At 39.4% G+C, this 22,647-nt stretch overlaps 2 protein-coding genes across 11 annotated transcripts in view; one reads left to right on the top strand and one right to left on the bottom strand.

The window, feature by feature from the left end:
• The window catches only part of SAMD3 (sterile alpha motif domain containing 3), a 47,768-nt gene extending 29,982 nt beyond the window's left edge, over nt 1-17,786 (top strand). For both annotated transcript variants that reach the window (XM_070376660.1, XM_005907403.3), the window contains 4 exons: nt 8,980-9,180; nt 12,453-12,624; nt 13,118-13,200; nt 13,414-17,786. In XM_070376660.1, the coding sequence (XP_070232761.1) occupies nt 8,980-9,180; nt 12,453-12,624; nt 13,118-13,200; nt 13,414-13,698 (741 nt within the window). In that variant the 3' untranslated portion in view covers nt 13,699-17,786. The remainder of the gene's footprint in view (nt 1-8,979; nt 9,181-12,452; nt 12,625-13,117; nt 13,201-13,413) is intronic.
• A 141-nt stretch (nt 17,787-17,927) lies between these two features.
• The window catches only part of L3MBTL3 (L3MBTL histone methyl-lysine binding protein 3), a 104,867-nt gene continuing 100,147 nt past the window's right edge, over nt 17,928-22,647 (bottom strand). For all 9 annotated transcript variants that reach the window (XM_070376654.1, XM_070376658.1, XM_070376657.1 and 6 more), the window contains one exon: nt 17,928-19,763. In XM_070376654.1, the coding sequence (XP_070232755.1) occupies nt 19,620-19,763 (144 nt within the window). In that variant the 3' untranslated portion in view covers nt 17,928-19,619. The remainder of the gene's footprint in view (nt 19,764-22,647) is intronic.

The following is a 22,647-nucleotide window of genomic DNA, read 5'->3' as shown; positions in this document are numbered from 1 at the left end:
TAATACCTTGATTTATAATAATCTAGTTTGGATTCATACCCTTTTAATTGTAATAGCATATAAAAACTTTGCCCCTGTATAACAATACTCTTCTTCCCTTTTGTGCTGTTAGTTAAATTTTATACATTGTATGTCCCTCAACACAGAATTTATAACTATTGTTTCATGCAGTTGTTACAACCAACAAGATGGGAGAGTTACAACCAGAGAACTATTTTAAACTGTCTTTTATGTTTACCTATGTCGTGACCTTTACCAGTACTCTATTTTTTCATGTTGATTTCAGTTATAGTCCATGTTATTTCATTTTAGCTTGAAAGACCACCTTTAGAATTTCTGGTAGGGCAGATCTGCTAGTGACCAATTCTCTCACTTTTTATTTATCTGAGAATGTCTTAAATCTCTCCTTCATATCTGAAGGATGTTTTGCTGGATATAGAATTTATATAGGGGATTTTTTTCTGGTTTGAGATTTGGGTGTTCTAGCACTCAGTTCGGAGAAGGCAATGGCACCCCACTCCAGTGTTCTTGCCTGGAAAATCCCATAGACGGAGGAGCCTGGTGGGCTGCAGTCCATGGGGTCACACAGAGTCGGACATGACTGAGCGACTTAGCAGCAGCAGCAGCAGCAGCAGCATTCAGTTATCATGGTTTTGGCCATAGATAACAGACAACACTGCCTGAAATTGGCTAAAATGATAAGGAGAGCTATGGTGTCACATAATAAGAAACCCAGAGGAAGATGAGTGTGGATATGATTTCTGCTCACCAAGTACTCAGCTCGGCTCCTCCAGACCACCAGCAGGACTGTACTTCTCCACTCCCTTGAAGTGAGATGTGCCCATGGGACTGACCCTGACCAATGAAACGTGAGAAGGAATGTCAAGGGTGTTGAAGATCCAGTATGCGGTGCTCCATCTTCTCCCTTTCTTTGGCAGTGGTGACTGACTTTCTAGATGGTAAAGCCAGATTTTTCAGAGGAAGAGGATGAAGAGATGGGTCTGTCCCATGAGAGATAAATTTCTGTTGCTCTAACATCTGGGGGTTGTTAGGTAGAGCAGCAGCATCTTGCCTATCCTGAATAATACCAGCAGCTCCAAGCTCAGCATGTCAGGCTTTGGATCCACATCTCAGTAATTCTTCTGCTCCTGGCAAGCTTCATCAAGTGATGGAGTTCTAAGGACTTTTCTCAGAGTATGAAAAATACAAAACTAATATTTTGTCCAATTCTGACTTGCAATATCAAAATATACTGGGAATGTCACAGAAGTTTCCATAGAGAGGTTAATTGGTGCTTTTTAAAAAAACTTATGCCGTATCTAGGACAGTAACACAAGGATTTAATAAATGATTCTGGGGTGCCCTTGCATACAAAGTCCTCCAAACATTGGTTAAATAGATAAAGAAGCTAGCTAGCTAACTAACTGCTAGGTGTTAAATTACAAGCACCATATTTATACAGGTTCATTGTCTGAGTTGTCTGAGATTTCACTTACCTATGGTGGACTATGTTCTGAAAATATTAAACAGAAAATTCTAGAAATAAAGAATGCATAGGTTTTAAATTGAGAGAAAGACCACATTCACATAAATTTTATTACAGTATATCATTATAATTTTTCTATTTTATTTTTAGTTATTGTTGTTAGTTACTGCTGCTGCTAAGTCACTTCAGTTGTGTCCGACTCTGTGCGACCCTGTAGACGGCAGCCCACCAGGATCCCCTGTCCCTGGGATTCTCCAGGCAAGAATACTGGAGTGGGTTGCCATTTCCTTCTCTGGTGCATGAAAGTGAAAAGTGAAAGTTAAGTGTGCCTAATTTATAATTAAATTTTATCATAGGTCTGTTAAGGAAAAAACAGTCTGTACCTAGTGTTCAATACCATCTCTAGTTTCAGGCTTCCTGTGGGGTTCTTTGAACATATGCCCTGCAGATAAGGAGGGGACTACTGTAATTTATTTCTCTTAAAACATTTTAGTTTTCTATTTATTTGGGAATATAAGTACCCCATGACTTTGAAAGTCATTAGTAGTTCTCTGTGTTAGCTTTCCTTGGCTTAGAAATCAAATGGATTTGAAAGCCATGAAAAAACTGCTTGGATAGTCAAATGCTAAGGACATCTATGAGGTTCCTTTGAATTTCTTTTAGGGCATTTACTGTTTGCTTCTTACTGTACCTGACAGATGATAATTTATTGTATAATATTCTAATCATTTTTATAGCCTTTTCCACAGTTGTTTCTCTCATGGTGCAAAACTGAACAAGATAGCAAAAGTTGAAGAAAAACGTTGACAGTTAATTGCATTCTGGATATAATGCAATTACTGCCATCAGCAGGTGGCACATTTGCTAATACTGTGAAGGTTTACAAGTCAGCTGTGCACTTGGAAACATGGGGCAAAGTCAAAGCCCTTTCCCTGCTGACTAAGACACATGACTGTGTGTTAAGGAAAACTGCTCAAGTTACACAAGGAAGCATCGTTTTCAAAGTCACTTTGATGACAATAGAAGTAAAAACAGGGATGATTGGAATTTGGTATGAAGAAAACCCTACCATCGAACATAGCACTCTCCAATAGAAATATAATATGCACCAAAGATATAATGTAACATTTTCTAGTAGTCACATTCAAGAAAAGTGAAACAGAGCGGGTGGAATTATAATATTAAAACTATATTTTACTTAACCCAATATTATCATTTCGGCATGTAATCATTATGAAAATTTGTTAATGAGATGTTTTACATTCTTGTTTTGCATACTGAGTCTTTGAAATCCAGTGTTTCCAGCACATGTATTAATTTGGTCTAGCCACAATTCAAGTGGTCTATAGCCAATGTGGCCAGTGACTCTAGAGTGGACGACTACCTTAGAGGAATTAGAGGGTTAAACGACACTCTCCAGTATACACCGTAGTTAGCAGGAAGCATGACCAGTTACTAATGTCAAACCCTTGTTGCATTTCTGGGGTAAATCCAAGTTAGTTTTTCCTTGTTCCTAGTATGTGCAACTTTGTCCAGAAATGAGATTGGCCCGTAATTATCTTCTCTCATACAGTTCTTTCAGGTTTAGGAATCACAGAGGCTTCACAGAGGCCTTCGTAGAATGGACTGGAATACTTCATAGAATTCTTTTTTTTTTCTTTGACTCCTTGAAAGAATTTATGTAAATTTGGTACACGCTCTGTTTGGAAAGTTTAGCAAAATTTAACTGTGAAACTTTCAGGTCTTGGTATCTTCTTTGTGGAAAGACTTTTATTTTCTAACTAAATTTATATAAGGTTGTAGGAATTTCTTTTCGATCTGCTGGTATGTTACATTTTTTTCTAGAAATTTGTTCACTTGTTCTATGTCTTGCTAATCATCTTATGTTCACAGATAGTGGATCTACCTGACACTTTCCTAATATACTTGTAAAAGTCCTAATTTTTCCCATCTTTTATAGGTAACATCTGTTCACATTCTGGTCAGATGACAGGATGTCAACTTGCTGATTCAAGTGTAGTTCAGCCAAGTGTCCTCTCAGCTAATTTTTCAAGAGTTTTTTTGTTGTCTCCCCAAAACCTGTTGATTGCCTTAGGGTTTTTTGTTTGTTTGTTTGTTTTTCTGGCTGAGCTGTGAGGCTTGCAGGATCATATTTCCCCAATCAGAGATTAAACTTAGGGCCTCAACAGTGAAAGAGTCCTCACCACTGGACTCCCAGGGAATTCCCTGATCGCCTTAGATTTTTGTTGTTGTTGTTATTTATTTTTTAATTGAAGGATAATTGCTTTACAGAATTTTGTTGTTTTCTGTCAAATCGCAACATGAATCAGCCATAGGTATACATATATCCACTCCCTTTTGATCCTCCCTCCCACATCCCTCCCTATCCCACCCCTCTAGGTTGAAACAGAGCCCCTGTTTGAGTTTCCTGAGCCATTCAGCAAATTCCCATTGGCTATCTATCTTACATATTGTAATGTAAGTTTGCATGTTACTCTATCCATACGTCTCACCCTCTCCTCCCCTCTCCCCATGTCCATAAGTCTATTCTCTATATCTGTTTCTCCATTCAGATCAGATCAGTTGCTCAGTCGTGTCCAACTCTTTGCGACCCCATGAATCGCAGCATGCCAGGCCTCCCTGTCCCTCACCAACTCCCGGAGCTCACTCAGACTCAAGTCCATCGAGTCAGTGATGCCATCCAGCCATCTCATCCTCTGTCATCCCCTTCTCCTCCTGCCCCCAATCCCTCCCAGCATCAGAGTCTTTTCCAATGAGTCAACTCTTCGCATGAGGTGGCCAAAGTACTGGAGTTTCAGCTTTAGCATCATTCCTTCCAAAGAAATCCCAGGGCTGATCTCCTTCAGAATGGACTGGTTGGATCTCCTTGCAGTCCAAGGGACTCTCAAGAGTCTTCTCCAGCACCACAGTTCAAAAGCATCAATTCTTCGGTGCTCAGCCTTCTTCACAGACCAACTCTCACATCCATACATGACCACTGGAAAAACCATAGCCTTGACTAGACGGACCTCTGTTGGCAAAGTAATGTCTCTGCTTTTTAATATGCTACCTAGGTTGGTCATAACTTTCCTTCCAAGGAGTAAGCGTCTTTTAATTTCATGGCTGCAGTCACCATCTGCAGTGATTTTGGAGCCCAGAAAAATAGTCTGACAATGTTTCCACTATTTCCCCATCTATTTCCCATGAAGTGATGGGACCAGATGCCATGATCTTCGTTTTCTGAGTGTTGAGCTTTAAGCCAACTTTTTCACTCTCCACTTTCACTTTCATCAAGAGGCTTTTGAGTTCCTCTTCACTTTCTGCCATAATGGTGGTGTCATCTGCATATCTGAGGTTATTGATATTTCTCCCGGCAATCTTGATTCCAGCTTGTGTTTCTTCCAGTCCACCGTTTCTCATGATGTACTCTGCATATAAGTTAAATAAGCAGGGTGACAATATACAGCCTTAATGTACTCCTTTTCCTATTTGGAACCAGTCTGTTGTTCCATGTCCAGTTTGAACTCTTGCTTCCTGACCTGCATACAAATTTCTCAAGAGGCAGGTCAGGTGGTCTGGTATTCCCATGTCTTGAAGAATTTTCCACAGTTGATTGTGATCCACACAGTCAAAGGCTTTGGCATAGTCAATAAAGCAGAAATAGATGTTTTTCTGGAACTCTCTTGCTTTTTCCATGATCCAGTGGATGCTGGCAATTTGATCTCTGGTTCCTCTGCCTTTTCTAAAACCAGCTTGAACATCAGGAAGTTCACTGTTCACATATTGCTGAAGACTGGCTTGGAGAATTTTGAGCATTACTTTACTAGCGTGTGAGATGAGTGCAATTGTGCAGTAGTTTGAACATTCTTTGGCATTGCCTTTCTTTGGGATTGGAATGAAAACTGACCTTTTCCAGTCCTGTGGCCACTGCTGAGTTTTCCAAATGTGCTGGCATATTGAGTGCAGCACTTTCACAGCATCATCTTTCAGGATTTGTAATAGCTCAACTGGAATTCCATCACCTCCACTAGCTTTGTTCGTAGTGATGCTTTCTAAGGCCCACTTGACTTCACATTCCAGGATGTCTAGCTCTAGGTCAGTGATCACACCATCGTGATTATCTGGGTTGTGAAGATCTTTTTTGTACAGTTCTTCTGTGTATTCTTGCCATCTCTTCTTAATATCTTCTGCTTCTCTTAGGTCCATACCATTTCTGTTCTTTATCGAGCTCATCTTTGCATGAAATGTTCCTTTGGTATCTCTGATTTTCTTGAAGAGATCCCTAGTCTTTCCCATTCTGTTGTTTTCCTCTATTTCTTTGCATTGATCACTGAAGAAGGCTTTCTTATCTCTTCTTGCTATTCTTTGGAACTCTGCATTCAGATGTTTATATCTTTCCTTTTCTCCTTTGCTTTTCGCTTCTCTTTTTTTCACAGCTATTTGTAAGGCCTCCCCAGACAGCCATTTTTCTTTTTTGCATTTCTTTTCTATGGGAATGGTCTTGATTCCTGTCTCCTGTACAATGTCACGAACCTCATTCCATAGTTCATCAGGCACTCTATCTATCAGATCTAGGCCCTTAAATTCAGTACCATTTTTCTTGATTCTGTATATATGCATTAGAATACAAAATTTATCTTTCTCTTTCTGACTTACTTCACTCTATATAGTAGGTTCTAGTTTCATCCACCTCTGACTCAAATGCATTGCTTTTTATGACTGTGTAATATTCCATTTTGTATATGTACCACAACTTCTTCATCCATTCATCTGTTGATGGACATCTAGGTTGCTTCCATGTTCTAGCTATTGTAAATAGTGCTGCAGTGAACAATGGGATACATGTGTCTTTTTCAATTTTTGTTTCCTCAGGGTATATGCCTAGGAGTGGGATTGCTGGATCATATGTGGTTTTATTCCTAGCTTTTTAAGGAATCTCCATACTGTCTTCCATAATGGCTATATCAATTTACATTCCCACCACAGTGCAAGAGTGTTGCCTTTTCTCCACATCCTCTCCAGCATTTATTGTTTGTACACTTTTTGATGATGGCCATTCTGACTGGTGTGAGGTGATACCTCATTGTAGTTTTGGTTTGCATTTTTCTAATAATGAGCAATGTTGAACATCTTTTCATGTGTTTGTTACCCATCTGTATGTCTTCTTTGGAGAAATGTCTGTTTAGGTACTTTCCCCACTTTTTGATTGGGTTGTTTGTTTTTCTGGTGTGGAGTGGTATGAGCTGCTTGTATATTTTGGAGATTAATTCTTTGTCAGTTGTTTCATTTGGTATTATTTTCTCCCATTCTGAGCGTTGTCTTTTCACCTTGCTTATACCTTCCTTTGCTGTGCAAAAACTTTTAAGTTTATTCAGGTCCCACTTATTTACTCTGCTTCTATTTCCATTAGTCCAGGAGGTGGGTCATAGAGGATCTTTTTGACTTATGTCATCCAGTGTTCTGCCTATGTTTTCCTCTAATAAGAGTTTTATAGTTTCTGGTCTTACATTTACGGTTTTATCCATTTTGAGTTTATCTTTGTGTGTGGTGTTAGGAAGTGTTCTAATTTCATTCTTTACATGTAGCTGTCCAGTTTTCCCAGCACCATTTATTGAAGAGGCAGTTTTTGCCCCATTGTATATTCTTTCCTCCTTTGTCAAAAATAAGGTACCCATAGGTGCAAGGGTTTATTTCTGGGCTTTCTATCTTGTTCCATTGGTCTATATTTCTGTCTTTGTGCCAGCACCATACTGTCCTGATGACTGTAAAATAAGCAAAATCAAAACAGTCCAATAAAGTACAGTAGATTGATCCAGCAAACAAAGGAAATAAAAGATTATATCTACCAGTTAAGAACAACACTAACTAAAGCTCAAACTGGAAAATAAAACTGAAGCAAGGTGCCAAGTGGGGAATAAAGCAATGAAAACAAAACTAACAAATATGTTGAGAGGAAAGGAAAGAGAGAAAGAATAGATATGCAAAGTTAAATAAACTTAGATGAAGAAGATTTATATACATTAAAGATTAATTGCAAAGGGGAAAAGAACAGTAGGAAAAGCAAACAAAGGAATACATGTATAAAAAATAATAATAAGCTTAAAAAATTAAAACTAAAAAAAGAAAAAGAGAAAAAAGGGAAAACTCCTTAGAACTGCAGAAGCCCAATATAGAGGCAGAGGATTATAACAACAATAAAAAATGTGAGAAAAGAAAAAACAAAAAACAAAACTCAAGAGCTTAATTAGATTTCATAGTGCCAATAAAATCAACAACTACAACAGAGCAGGGGGCAAAGGGGAAAAAAAGAAAAAAGTAAAAAAAAAAATCCAAAAGAGTCTACTACACAACAGGTCAAAACATAAGAATAATAAATGTTTTCTTGAGTCACTGCTGTCAGAGTGCTTTCCCTCGCTGAGAGTCCTCACCCTGTGATTGCTCGCTCCACAATCCCAAAACTCCAGCTCCCAGCTGCTGCACCTTCTAGGGAACCTGCCTCCCTGTCCGGGGTATGTATGGCTGCAGCAAGGACTGTTTAATTCTCAATCCATTTAGGCTGCCACAGATCAGCTGTTTCACTCTCAACCTTAGATGTTTTTCCTCTGACTCAGACGATTGCCTGGATGTGGGGATTGGACCCCTGCTTCAGTTCCTCCACCCACCAAGGGCAGGTCCATCCTAGAAACATTCCTGTTTTTCCCCCTAGTTCCTTTGTCCTACCAAGTTTCGCATGGTTCTGCATATTCTTTTCCACTGGTCAGGTACTCCTGTCAGCTCTCAGCTGGTGTTCTGCATCCACTTCTGTGTCTGAAGTTGTATTCCTGATGTATCCGTGGAGAGAGATGCACTACACGTCCACCTATTCCTCTGCCGTCTTGTTCCGCCTGCCTTAGATTTTTTTTTTTTTGCTTTAGATTTTTAATGAGAATACGTGGGGTACCTTTTAGCCACCCCACCTGATCCAAGGTACCCAAATGTATAGGGAATATAATTGACAACTTCATGATTTAGTATCACAATATAGCCACTGTATTTGTTTTGAATTTAGATTATATGGCCTGGTACTATAACTCCAAATAGGCATTTAAAAAGGAAGAATACAAACAATAACAAAACCTTCATTAAAAACTTTATCTTTTTAATATTTTGCATTCTAAAATTTAAATGCATAGGAAAAATGACATTCTTATTACATGTTACACTTCTGGATAATCTAGATATCCATGTAAAAGGGTGTGTAGGAAATGAATAGCTCTTAAATCTGTCAAGAGAACAGATTATAACTCCATAGTTGGTAATTAACTATTTGATTTGTTCACAGCATCAAAGATTTGTTCACAGCATTGTCAGCATTTGTTAGTCAAGGTCAAACATAATGCTACATATGAGGGCATTACTGAGTATGTAACAACAGCTCATAATTCAAGTCTTCATGGAGTGTTAAACTGCCACCTGAAACGTGGAACATATGATATTTTGAAAATATTTTGCAGGAGGAAGCTGTTTGTTTAGATCCTGAGGTAGATGAACATATTAACTGGTTCCAGCAAGAATATGTGAAAACAGAAAAGGATTGGAGAGAAATTGATAAGAGGATGAGCCAGACTTTGGAAATAAGAAGAAAGTTGATTGGCGGCAGAACACCTCTGAAGGACATTCTTAAAATGTTTCCTTTCCTGCAGTGCCCTTATCAGGTATCTGTATTTACCTATAATACTCTGATTAGTGTGTTCAAATGGACTTTTCGCTCTTTCTTCTTGGAGCAGTAACAGGACTGTGTAGCAAGATGATGGGTGTGAATCTCAGTAGAATGTGTGGGGTCCAAGGGGCTACAATGAGGAGCATTTGGTAAGAATTTCTGGACTCATTCTGATAACACGCACTGGCTGTCATCAGATGTGAAGAGTTGCCAGTGGTGCCCCAAGGCACCACCCCCCTGCTTTTGGGGACTTTGACAGTGGGAAACATTTTCCCTTTGCACGCATTTAGACAATCAAGATAGTTTGTTAGGGTGCTGTTAGCCTGCAGCATTACTTACAATCTATTTCCTTTATCATCCCAAATTATTCCATAAAGTGAAAGTGAAAGTCAGTCATGTCTGACTCTTTGCGATCCCATGGACTGTAGCCTACCAGGCTCCTCTGTCCATGGAATTCTCCAGGCAAGAATACTGGAGTGGGGAGCCAATTCCCTTCTCCAGGGGATCTTCCCAATCCAGGGATTGAACCCAGTTCTCCCACATTGCAGATAGATTCTTTAAGTGGTCTTAAAATATATGAAGTTTTTATGGGTAAATCAAACATCCTTCCATTTAGTTTATTTGAGGTGGCCATTAAAGGTCCTATTATAATTTTACTGTAATTTTGGCTGTAGTATATAATGAAAGATTCATCAGAGTTTTATCTGAGAACGCATTTCATGAAGGAATGCTATGGGTGCAAGAAACCAAATGAAATGAGAAGTTTTACAGGTTTTTCTTCTCTTCACACCCCGCTCCAAAAAAAAAAAAAAAAATTGAAATAAGAATTTGTCTGAAGTTTTATTTTAATAATAATGTCTATAGAGAACATGTGAATGTTTATTTCATAGCAGGCATGTTCTTAGTGCTTTACATAGATTATTTTAGTTAATTCATTTTCAGCAACCATACCTTATTTATCGCTTGATTCTCTTTCAGTTGCTAGGAACAGCAATATCTGGTAGCCTCTAACTGTTAGAAGAGTATGACAGATTGACACATGTATGAAATATACTTTTAAAGCAAAAATTCTTAAACCAATAGTCTAAAATGTTAGAAAGTGAAAAAATGAAAGTGAAAGCCGCTCAGTCGTGTCTGATTCTTTGTGACCTCATGGACTATACAGACCATGGAATTGTCCAGGCCAGGATACTGGAGTGGGTAGCCTTTCCCTTCTCCAGGGAATCTTCCCAACCCAGGCATTGAACCCAGGTCTCCTGCATTGCAGATGGATTCTTTACCAGCTGAGCCACAGGGGAAGCCCAAGAATGGGTAGCCTATCCCTTCTCTGGTGGGTCTTCCTGACCCAGGGATTGAACCGGGATCTCCTGCAATGCAGGCGGATTCTTTACCAACTGAGCTAAGCATGTTCTAAACATTGTGGTAGTTCCCAAAGTACCTAGCAGAGTACTGTGTGTGAAATACCAGTGAAATACTGATCTTTTTAAATGCTAAATGAGTCAGTAGATGGTTGATTGAGGCAAGAATCATTGGTGAATGCTAAATCTTTCAGATGAAAATTACAGTAGGAACAAGATATTTACACCAGCTCAAGGGATCGCCCCATAAAATACATTCAACTGTATTTTAATTAATAATTATTACATATATATGAATTAACCTGGAAGATTCCATTTTACCCGAGCAATCAGTTACTATCTTCAATAATGGGACCAACAACCATCCTCCTGATGGAGAAGTGCCAGCATTCTTGCTAAAAAATATGTAAATCATGAAGAAACATCATATGAACCTGGAATGAAAGGGTGTTCTCCCAAGTAATTGGCTTCTACTTTTCAAGTATGTTAAGGAATTTAAGGAAAACTGAGATGCTGTTTCAGACTGAAAGACCAAAGAAACATATCTAAATCTCATGTGTTCCTAGATTAAATCTGAGATTTGTAAAGAGCATGATTGCAACTGGAAAGTTTAAATAGGGTCTGTGGATTAGATTTTCCTGATTTTTATGGTTATGCTGTTGTTCTGTAGGATAGTGTCCTTGTAATTCTTAAGTACAAGGAATAATAATATGCAATGAAGAATTAAGGGTTAAGAGGGCATCCTGTCTACAGCTTATTTTCAAATCAGTCAGAAATGTTAGCCTTGGGCAAAGTTGCATGAAGGCCATTTGTGACCTCTATTTACTCTTTCTGCAACTTTAATGTCAACCTGAAATTCTCTTTTTTTAAAAAAGTTAAAGAAATTCCTAGATTCTGCACCCAAGAAAGTGGACTCTCTACCCTCCTTGTGTTTCACTTCACATCTCCCTGCTTTCTGAGAGTTTCTTTTTAGGGTATTAATACAGATTAGTGCCCACTGAGGGTTGCCTGATAGCAGAGTTGCTATGCCTTTATGAGGATGTGCATTCCAGTTTTCTGATAACTTTCAGACCTAATCTTTGGGCAATTTATGATCCACCAAAACATTCAAGAAGCAATGAGACCCAGTGGGTAGTATATAACTGTTTTTTATGGAGTTTTAGGGAAAGTAATGACTACATAATTCCTTTTAGTGTGGGTGATGAGTTTTATAATGTCACTCTGTCAAAAAAAAAAAAAAAAAAAATTGGGAGGGAGTGGTGCTGGAATTCTCCCAAGAGAAGAATTTAGGTGGTCGCAGGAAAAAGTGATTCTGAGTAAAGAGGTTTCCATACAGGTTAACTGGTTTTGCTTTCATCTCGTAATCGAATCTCGTAGATTGTTTTTCATCCTTTATTTCTGTCTGATGTTACAGTGTCTCTAAAGCTCTTTTCCCTTTAGGATAATAGGGTTAGGGATTTTTTTCAAGGTTTGCTTCCTAAAATCGGATAGATTTCTTCTTGTGCTTCTTCCTGGAGTGCCAAAACAACAATGTAGTAAGGAAGTGTAAGATCCTAGAATTTCGGCTGGGTAACACAGACAGCCAAAATATTCATTGCATTCATCGAGGAGGGATTTCTTTTTTGTTTGCTCTTTCCCCCAATTACTTTGTTACCCTCATTTGCTTGAGTCTGTATCTAGATTTAGTTCTGCATGCTTAGATGTTTGTCATGTCCACTATTTATCTTTTTCTGTTTATTTCAGGCTTCCACTCTTTTCTCCTCCTCTGTCTTACGTCTACTTCTCCACTAAAATTAATCCAATATCTAGTATATAAACTAGCATTCAAAACTCAATGTAATTCTACAGAGTAATTTAATTCCTTGTAGTCCATAGGTTAGCTTCTCTTGTGATCTTTTTCTTTTTTCAGCTCTTCAGAGAATTCCAGCTTCTTACAAGAACAGATATTTGTAAGAAAACAAGGCACATTTTGGAATCCTATTCAGAAAATATACTGGCTTCTCTGTCACTGGTGGACAACCCAATCTATATTGCATTGCAAGAAAAGATGAAACAGCATACAGACGAAGACATGTTGAAACGTTAGTAAACCTGGGGGATAGGGGGATCTGGTCTCAGTTACCTGTATAATTTAGGATAATTAGGAAAGCTATATTTTGTAGAATTTAGTGAAAAAATACGTGAGGAAGAAAAAATAATTTCTCAAGTAGAAGGAGCTTAAGAATAGATTTTAAAAGTATACGTGATATAATATTTAGGAAACTAGTAACCTGTTAATTTCATATAGAAGGTAATTTACAGACCACAGGTTAAGTACAATGAAATCATTCTGGCAGATGGACAGAGAGTACAGAAATCTTGCCTCCTCTTGGCTATAATATGGAGGGCAGAACAGGAGATCTTGAATGTTTACTACATGGGGATGTTGTTTAAAAAAAATATTAGGGGAACTAAGATCTAAGAAAGCTTATTTGTTCTTTAGAAGGTAAGTAACAGCAACCAAAAAACCACACCTTTTAATACTGGCTTTACTTACAACATTTACTTGGACTGTAAATATGTTTGCTTTGACAGATATGAAGATGACAGCCACTTGTTTACTCCTACCAGATGTTTTTGGGGAGGATTCCAGCCTTTTTGTCATTGTGAATGACAAGGTATGCAGTACATCAGTGATCATTGGTTTGATGTTTAATACGATATATTGAAGCAGGATGGTGGCCTATTTTAAAGTTATGTTTTGTCATATTTACAAATATGCTAATTGTAACAAGTGCGTTTATTGTAATATCATGGTTAAATTGAGGCACATTGTATTATTGAGCTATTTTACATACCACAGGGTAGTGACTGTAATCTTTTTTATTCAGGTGCAAGTGTCCACGCCTGTGTTAGAAGTTAAGAACCCTTTCAACATGGATGTCTGTGAATTTTCTTTGTATTTAGAAAAAGAGAGACTCACAAAGGTGGATGACTGTATTACAGCTTTGGCTGCTCTCATAGCTTCCTTCCATGTGTTTGGGATTGAGTGTCCAAGAAGACTGTCTCAAACCCTCAACTTCCTAGAGACACTGATTTTTGATGTGCCCAGTCCATATTCTCCTTCTATGAAAGAAAAGGAAAAGGAAGTAGGATTTCAACATCCAGTCACTTAACAGCATGCCAAATATTTAAGCAGAATGGATCTCTGGGGTGGCTGAAACTATTAACCATTGTTTTGATTTAGTAGAGGTAGGTATTAATATTAGAAAAATCATCTTGTCACTGAGATTCAAATGAATATTAATGCCTTCTACCTTTACACTTTGACACAAATTCTTTATTGAAATTCTGTAATAAAATATGACTTAAAGAGCTGTTTATTTCGAGTTTTAAGAAATTCCAATCCAAGTTAACACTTTCAAGGGGGGCATAGTTTTTAAAAGACACTATGCTTCACATTTTCTTAAAATCCTTCAAATTAGGGTATGACTTGAACTTAAGGCAATATGTCCACTTTTGAAAGACTTAATGCCTAGGAGTGCTGAAGAATTGATGCTTCTGAACTGTGGAGCTGGAGAAAACTCTTGAGAGTCCCTTGGACTGCAAGGAGATCCAAGCAGTCAATCCTAAAGGAGATCAGTCCTGAATGAATAATCATTGGAAGTGCTGATGTTGACGCTGAAGCTCCAATACTTAAGCCACCTGACGCGAAGAGCCAACTCATTGGAAAAGACCCTGATGCTGGGAGAGATTGGGGGCAGGAGGAGAAGGACGACAGAGGATGAGATGGTTGGATCGCATCACCCACTTGATGGACATGAGTTTGAGTAAGCGCTGGGAGTTGGTGATGGACAGGGAGGCCTGGTGTGCTGCTGTCCATGGGGTCACAAAGAGTCAGACACAACTGAGCAACTGAACTGAACTGAATGCCCAGGAGCTGCACATTTATGGCCTGTGGTTCTGTCCGTTTGGTTTGAGCACTGTTTGGAAACATTTTGAACTTCAGCATTTTAAGATGTACAGGTGGTGCTAGTAGTAAACCCTGCCCCACCCTGCCGATGCAAGAGACATAGCTGAGACAAACGTTCAATTCCTGGGTCAGGAAGATCTCCTGGAGATGGGAATAGCAACCCACTCCAGTATTCTTGCCTGGAGAATCCCCGTGGACAGAGGAGCCTGGTGGGCTATGGTCCACAGGGTCGCAGAGTCAGACACTACTGAACCAACTTAGCATGGCACACAGCTCCCCAGTTCCTCTTTTTGCCTGCTCAGCTGCCCTGCAGGGTGTTTAGGTTTCCTTCCATCCTATCTGTGGGGAACTGTGGCTGTTCCTGAGGCCTCCTCACTGCTGGATGGTCTCACTGGCACAGGTTTTGATCATCGGTGACCCATATTCCTCTTCCTCTGCTTCCCTTGAGATACAGAGATATGGCTGGTTCTTGTCTCACCACAAGGTTTCTGGTTTTCCCTCGTTTTGACCTCCAGTGTTCTCATATGCCTTGGTTGCCCCATGGGCTAGTTTGGATCTGTAATAAGAACCTGGTTTTTCACTCCCACGGCCCCAGCTTACAGTTTCCAAGTTAGGCCCTTCCTAGATCAATGGCAACCCACTCCAGTACTCTTGCCTGGCAAATCCCATGGACGGAGGAGCCTGGTAGGCTGCAGTCCATGGGGTCGCTAGGAGTCGGACATGACTGAGCGACTTCACTTTCACTTTTCACTTTCATGCATTGGAGAAGGAAATGGCAACCCACTCCAGTGTTTTTGCCTGGAGAATCCCAGGGACGGGGGAGCCTGGTGGGCTGCCATCTCTGGGATCACACAGAGTTGGACACGACTGAAGCGACTTAGCAGCAGCAGCAGATCAGCTCTCCAGTCTCTCTCAGGAGCTGTAGTCCTGTGCCTCATCCAGCCCTGAGTCCTACATTGTAATTTATCGAACATTATGATTTTAAGGTACCCCTTGCTGTTATCATCACAATCTTGACGTTACTCAGTTTTGAAAGAATTGATTGGTTTAAAAGACTGAAGAATTTAAGTGTGCTAATACGGCATCACAGTGCAATGGACATTTTCTGGGTTATTGCATCCAATTATTTTTTTAAGTTTAAGAAGTTTTCATATTATTGAAGAAATTTTTATAACACATCTCTAGAAATACTGCAAAATACTAGTATCTTTATCTCTGACTGTTCGTTAAAATGCTTAAGCCAGTGGGAAAAAAGAAAAAAGAAAATTTTTTGCCCACCTCTGCAATGGTTATTCACTGCTTATATGAGAATGGATAGGCAAGAACAATTTGGTACATTTCTGCATAACTAGTCCCTATTTTACAGTTTCCATTTCTTGCCTTTCACTACAATGTGCTTTTAGTTCCTTATGAAGTTTCTTTTATTTCTCCCAATTATTCCCTCCCCACTCCCATTTTTTAAGTTTCACTCTTATTCCTCTTCTCCAGAATGAATTTACAAAGTTCTGAAAGAGTCCTTTCCCTTGGAGGCCCACAATCTCTATGGCTGGCCTTTTTAATTTTTTCTTCTTTTACTTTGGATTGGAGTATAGTTGATTAATAATGTATTAGTTTCAGGTGTACAGCCAAGTGATTCAGTTATAAATACACATGTATCTATTCGTTTTCAAATATTTTCCCACTTAGGTTATTACAGAATATTGAGCAGAGTTCCCTGCGCTACACAGTGGGACCTTGTTGGTTAACTATTTTAAATATAGCACTGTGTACACATAAGTCCCGAACTCCCAATATCTCTCCCTTCACCTTTCTCCTTTGGTAACCATAAATTTGCTTTCTAAGTCTGAGTCTTTGTTTTGTAAATATGTTTCATTTGTATTACCTTTTTTGTAAATTATTTATTTTAATTGGAGGCTAATTACTTTAAAATATTGTAGTGGTTTTTGCCATACATTCACATGAATCAGCCATGGGCGTACATGTGTTCCCCATCCTAAACCCCCACCCTCCTCCCTCCCCATCCCATCCCTCAGGGTCATCCCAGTGCACCAGCCCTGAGCACCCTGTCTCATGCATCAAACCTGGACTGGTGATATATTTCATATATGGTAATATACATGTTTCAATGCTATTCTCTCAAATCATCCCACCCTCACCTTCTCCCACAGAGTCCAAAAGTCTGTTCTTTACATCTGTATCGCTTTTGCTGTCTCACATATAGGGTCATCATTACCGTCTTTCTAAATTCCATATATATGTATTAATATACTGTATTGGTGTTTTTCTTTCTGATATTTACTTTACTCTGTATAATAAGCTCCAGTTTCATCCACCTCGTTAGAACTGATTCAAATGGATTCTTTTTAATAGCTGAGTAATAGTCCATTGTGTATATGTACCACAGCTTTCTTATCCATTCATCTGCTGATGGACATCTAGGTTGCTTCCATGTCCTAGCTATTATAAACAGTGCTGCAATGAACATTGGGGTACACATGTCTCTTTCAATTCTGTGTATTACCTTTTTTTTTTTTTAAGAGCCTTGAATGAAAGCCTCTCTTTGCTCCTTTGGGCTGAGGGTGGAGAGAGAGAGGTGGAGCTAGCTGCAGGTAAACTGCAGTGAAGTTTGGCTTTGAACATGACAGACATGAGCTGACCGTGAGGGCAGAGTCCCATAAAATTCATTCTTCAGTGGTGTATCTATTTCCAATGTCCAGCATGGCCATGCCACTTGGCAAACATTCAATATTGCTTGACCAACCTAACCCTATTTTCTTTGGAGGCTGAATCTACTGAACCCAAAAGTTGCAAAATGGCAGCCTGGGATAATATGTTAACCTCCAGGCAGGACTCCTTTGGCTCATAGAGTATTTGTAAAGTTTTTTAAAATGCCTTCTGATGGGAAGGTCCTGTCAAGGTCCACATTTCTTATCTTTCCCTTTTGTCTTACCTCAAACCTCCTTCTCTCATTTCAGGGACCTCCCTGTCACCATGGGCTCCCTATTTCCTCTGTTAAAACTCAGTCCATTCTTAGAGCATATCCCCGGGATGGAATGGTGAAAGCTTTCCACTTCTTTTGGTAGACTGTTCCACCCTAACAGGGATGCTTAATATCTTGCCTTGAACACAAACAACATGCTTCTCAGAATAAGTGGATGTTTTCAGTAAGATTTAAAGGCTCTTTTTTTCACAACACATGCTTTAAAAAAGAAGTCTTCAATGTGTGTGAAGCCTACTCGACCTAACAATAACATTTTTAAATTTTTTTATTCCTTTTTGTCACTCTTCACATCATCTGGGACATAGCCTGACAAATAGCTCTGAACCCTGCAGCTCCATTACACAGCTATCTAATGCCATACGTTTGATATTACTCCTGCTCTCATTCACCCCATCTATTTTTAAGAATCATACATATGTAGAAAAGGTATCTGCAATTAAGATTTTATTTTATTCATGTCAGGTATAACAAGTGCAACTTGAATGTACAAACTCTGAACAAAACATAAAGAAAATAAAAACTAACAACGAAAAACTTTTTTTAAGCAGACTCATGCAAAGAAATGAAGGGGCCATGGCAGATTTCATGGGCCCTGTTTTACCTTGAACTACAACAAAAGCAAAGGACCACTACAGACTTCCAACAGGGTGTGTGGGGCAGGGCAGATAGCAAGGGAATCCTACATGAGAAAAAATGAGAGCAACTACAGAGAAAGGTGAAACTTTCCCCAGAATTCAGACAACATGCTACAAACTTACTTTCTACTTTTAAAATAGTCCTTGGATAAATATCCAATCCTGGAAATAGAAGTTACATACACAGGCTGATAAAATAATTTACCTTTTGCGTTGGAAATGCATTCTTGCAAAAGAAACACTACCAGCTCTCAGTTTAAAGGGAATCAAGGGCTTTCAATTAAAGTGCATCTGTACGCTTCTATCCTGAGGCAAACTTCTATGGAGAAGAGGGTCTCTCCAAAATGCAGCTTTAGGAAGTCACTTCCTGATTTGTGAGCATTTAGAATGTTTGCCTCAACTGGGGTTGCACCCTCAAATCTTGCCTCTTCAGTAAAATCTATACACTCTCTCTTTAGCCAACACTGAAGAAAACCTTTGGGTTTGGAGGACACTGCAAGGTCTAAGACAGAGCTCTTTTGGGATTAGTGTCTACATCGACAGAACGATCCCTTCACCTCTGCAAAGCACCACAGTTATTTCAATGACAATTACGAGAAAAGCTCAATATAATCTCATAAATAGTTCAAGATCATACAAACAGCGCCCCCTTCAAATATAACTGTGTATTCCTTTGATATCACTGGAATCCTGTAAACACAGGGTACCACAATGCATGAGACTGATGCCATTCAAATACATGACCTTATTTATGTTTATATATTTTATTTTTTTTAATTCCATTATTTATATACACGTTTTTGGTAATTATAGTCAAGATGCTGGTGAAAGTAATTTGTTTAACATTTCATAATTGCGTGCAAAAGTAAAAACACTGATTTAAAGAAAGGTAATTTTTACAACTATTCAGCCTCAATGAATCAGGACAAGCAGTTAGGCAATATCATGACTTGCAAAGTTATACTTAGCATAATGTTGCAATTCAAAATATGGCACAGAATTAACAATACAGGTAACAGTCCCACTGGCTACACTTAGCCAGGCTTTGACTAATTTGGTTTAAGTTGAAGTTTGATTATATAAAAAAGGTTCCTGAAAGTATTGAAAAAGAAACAGTGTACATGAAAGAGAATTCAACAATGTTTACAAAATGCCAAAAGTTCTTACTCTGCCCCCCCACTTTTTCCATAAATAATTAATGAAGTCCCCCTTCCCCCCACCCCCCCAGCCTCAAAAAGATTTACAAAGATAAATTTAGCTCAGTGAACAGAACCGAAAGACGACTGTTGTTAGACAGTACCTGGTTAAAAGCTCAAGCACTTTTGTAAGAATTCATATATATTGTCTCTTGAGGAATATAAATAATCTGATAGCATTGCTCTTTAGATTTTTGGAGACTTCTCACTTAGAAGTTACAACTGTCTTTGTGCTTTGAGTAAAATATGAGCTTTAAAGCAGAAAGCTGATGGTATTCAAAATTCACCACCTTCAAAGTTCATTGTGAGAGTTCTTCTCTGCGGCTTTGAACATCAAGATAGAATTGAAAATTTTGAGCGCTGGGCCCAACTTAATGCTCATAATTTTCACAATGTCTGTTTGGGTCATAAGCAGAAATGCCTCTCCATCAATTTGCTAAAAGGAGAGGAAAAAAGACAAAAGATTGTGAGTTGATTGGACACAGGGTCGTGGGACATATTCAAGGTTAAATTATCAGCTGTTTTCTACATGCAACACTAGAACAACACAGACAGGGAGTTCAGGTGTACAAACATTTCCTGATAAGTAGATCTTTCTTATATGTACGACCCCATGGACTGTAACCTACCAGGCTTCCTCTGTCCATGGGATTCTCGGGCAAGAATACTGGAGTGGGTTACCATTTCCTTCTCCAGGGGATCTTCCCAACCCAGGGATCAAACCCAGGTCTTCTGCATGGGAGGCAGACGCTTTAACCTCTGAGCCACCAGGGAAGCCCTAAACAAACCCTTGTGTCGAGGGCTGACTTTCAGTAGATCGCAGCGAGGGAGCTGCTCTGCTACGTACGAAACCCTGACCCATATATGTGATAACACCCCAAATAGGGACTGTGAGCAAAGTCAAATTTATTCATCTGAAAAAATCAACCCACAGGAAAACGGGTTTCTCACAAGCTGCTTTGATGTGCAGCCATAAGGATAACCTCAGGTGGAAAGAAGTAAATTAAGAAACGACTTTCTAAAAACAGTAATTACTGCGATATATTGCTGGGTTTACTTTTTGTTTATGCTTTCGTAATGCATATAAACTGGTCTAACTCCAGATATTAAGTATCTTGCTAAAGGCCCAAAACTCTGAAGGAAGACTTGGAACTTGGGGCTCTTGCCTCCCGTTTCATTATTCTTTCCACTGTGCACTCGTGGTTCTCTTCCAATGTTTTAACTCCACAAATTACAGCGACCTGCTCTTTGAATGTCTTTCTCAGGGCGTAAAGGGATGAATATATTCCTTCAACAAAAATGTATTACGTACCCATTATATTTTAAATGGGCTTCCCAGGTGGTGCTAGTGGTAAAGAACCTGCCTGCCAATTCAGCAGCCACAAGAGACCTGGGTTTGACCCCTGGGTCGGGAAGATCCTGGACAAGGAAATGGCAAAGTATTCCAGGATTCTTGCCTCGAGAATCCCCATGGACAGAGGAGCCTGGCGGGCTACAGTCCCTGTGGTCACAAATAGTCAGACACGACCGAGCACATATTCTAAGTATTATTCTTGGGCCTGGGCATACAGCAGAGACTAAAACAGATAAAAACAAAATCAGCAAACAAAAACTCCTTGTACAGTTTACATTTTAGGAGTAGGAGGTAGACTATAAGAAAAGCCATAACAAGCAAATTGGAATTAATAATTCTAAAAGGTGATTAGTGCCATGAGAAAACTGCTGGTTGAGGATGTAAGTGGGCAGTGGAGTCCGGGGTGGGAGGTGGCAGTCTGAAGGAGGACAGTTGGGATGGGACACTGAGAAGTGGAGTGAGCCATGTGAACACCTAGAGGAAGAGCGTGCCAGACAGACAGGAAAGCCGGTGTGTGTCTGGATAATGCTAGGAACGGCAAGGTCGTCTGTGTGTGGAACGGTGTCAGCAGAGGGCAGAGGACAAAGAGGTCAGACGGTGAGAGAGGCGATGGAGTGTCAGACTGTAGCCCTGGTGAGGATCTTGGCTTTTACTCTGATTTAACTACCAGAAGGATCTGAACTGAGGAGAGACGTGATCTGACTTAACGCTCTAGCAGAATCAGCCCAGCTATGCTGGAAATAAATTCTAGAAGGGCAGAAGTAGAAGCAAGGCGGCTGGCTAGAAGTTACTGCTTTAATCCAACTGGCAGATGACAGTGACTCTGACCATAGAGGTCGTGGTGGAGAGAGAGCTAGAATCCTCATGCTTTTAAAATACACCCAATAGGGTTTTTCAACTGATTATATGTGGAGTGTATAAGAGAAACAGAAGTCAAGGATGGTTTCAGGTAACAGCCCACACCTGCACTGCAAATTTGCCTTTCAGAGATGAATTACAAGACTTTAGATTTGCTTTCTGGTTTTCGTCTAGGACTCGAACCCCACGCCTGCTGACCTGGTGAGACATTTGAGAGCAAGGATCGTGTCCTATTGCTTCTGAATTAACCCTCTCACCACAGCATCACATGTAGCAACATACACATGGCAGGCATTTAACAAGAGTTCACAGGATGAATGAAGAGCGGAATGAACGTATGAATGACACGTGAACAGAGAACATTCACTGCCTCATTCTTCAAAAGAAGGCTCTGCCTCAGGCTATCGGGTTGGTGCCTGAGGAGTGTCTCCAAAGATAATATGAAGAAAGAAGTTATTCAAAGAAATAACATATCATGTGAATTTGAACCTTAATTTAACTAAATAACAGAGCAATCTATACGGACTGTCTAGACATCAAAAGAACCAAAAGTAGTGTTTATAAAATATATGTACTAGAAATTTATTTTTAAAACTGTTGCATCATTTTCAAAGGTTCTTTCAAAGAAAGAACAATGGCTCCCTGCAGGTATATAAGTCTGCTTAGAGATAGAAAATCGACTGAGAGGAACACAAAGACACTTAGGACTTGGGCCTTAAGAAGCTCAAAATCTGAGTAACTGCAAATTAAAGATCCACTAGAAAGAAAACAACATTTCTGAAATAAGAACATAAGTCAGAAAAAGGCTGATGAAAATCAGATCCTTGTGCATTTTCACAGGCAACCACATACAGCATAAATGATAGCTAATAGTATATTGACACTGGCGACTGGTGGCTGAATTCTTGGCAGTCCTGACACTCTTACTCTGTTGCAATGTTCTTAACAGAAAATGTGCCATTTTGAACAGTGTAGGCTAAACACAGGCACAAACAAGATAACTTATTACTGCGGACAGCAGATGTGGGACAAAGACTTCTGAGATGACTTAGTCCTCACTGTACCTTCTGGGAGCCAAGATCACGTGATAATGGACTGTTCTGCTTGG

This window comes from Bos mutus, chromosome 9 (genome assembly GCF_027580195.1).
Source record: "Bos mutus isolate GX-2022 chromosome 9, NWIPB_WYAK_1.1, whole genome shotgun sequence".
NCBI classification, from domain to species: Eukaryota; Metazoa; Chordata; class Mammalia; order Artiodactyla; family Bovidae; genus Bos; species Bos mutus.
Note: the sequence above shows the minus strand (reverse complement) of the source record. Positions and strands in the feature narration are given on the sequence as shown.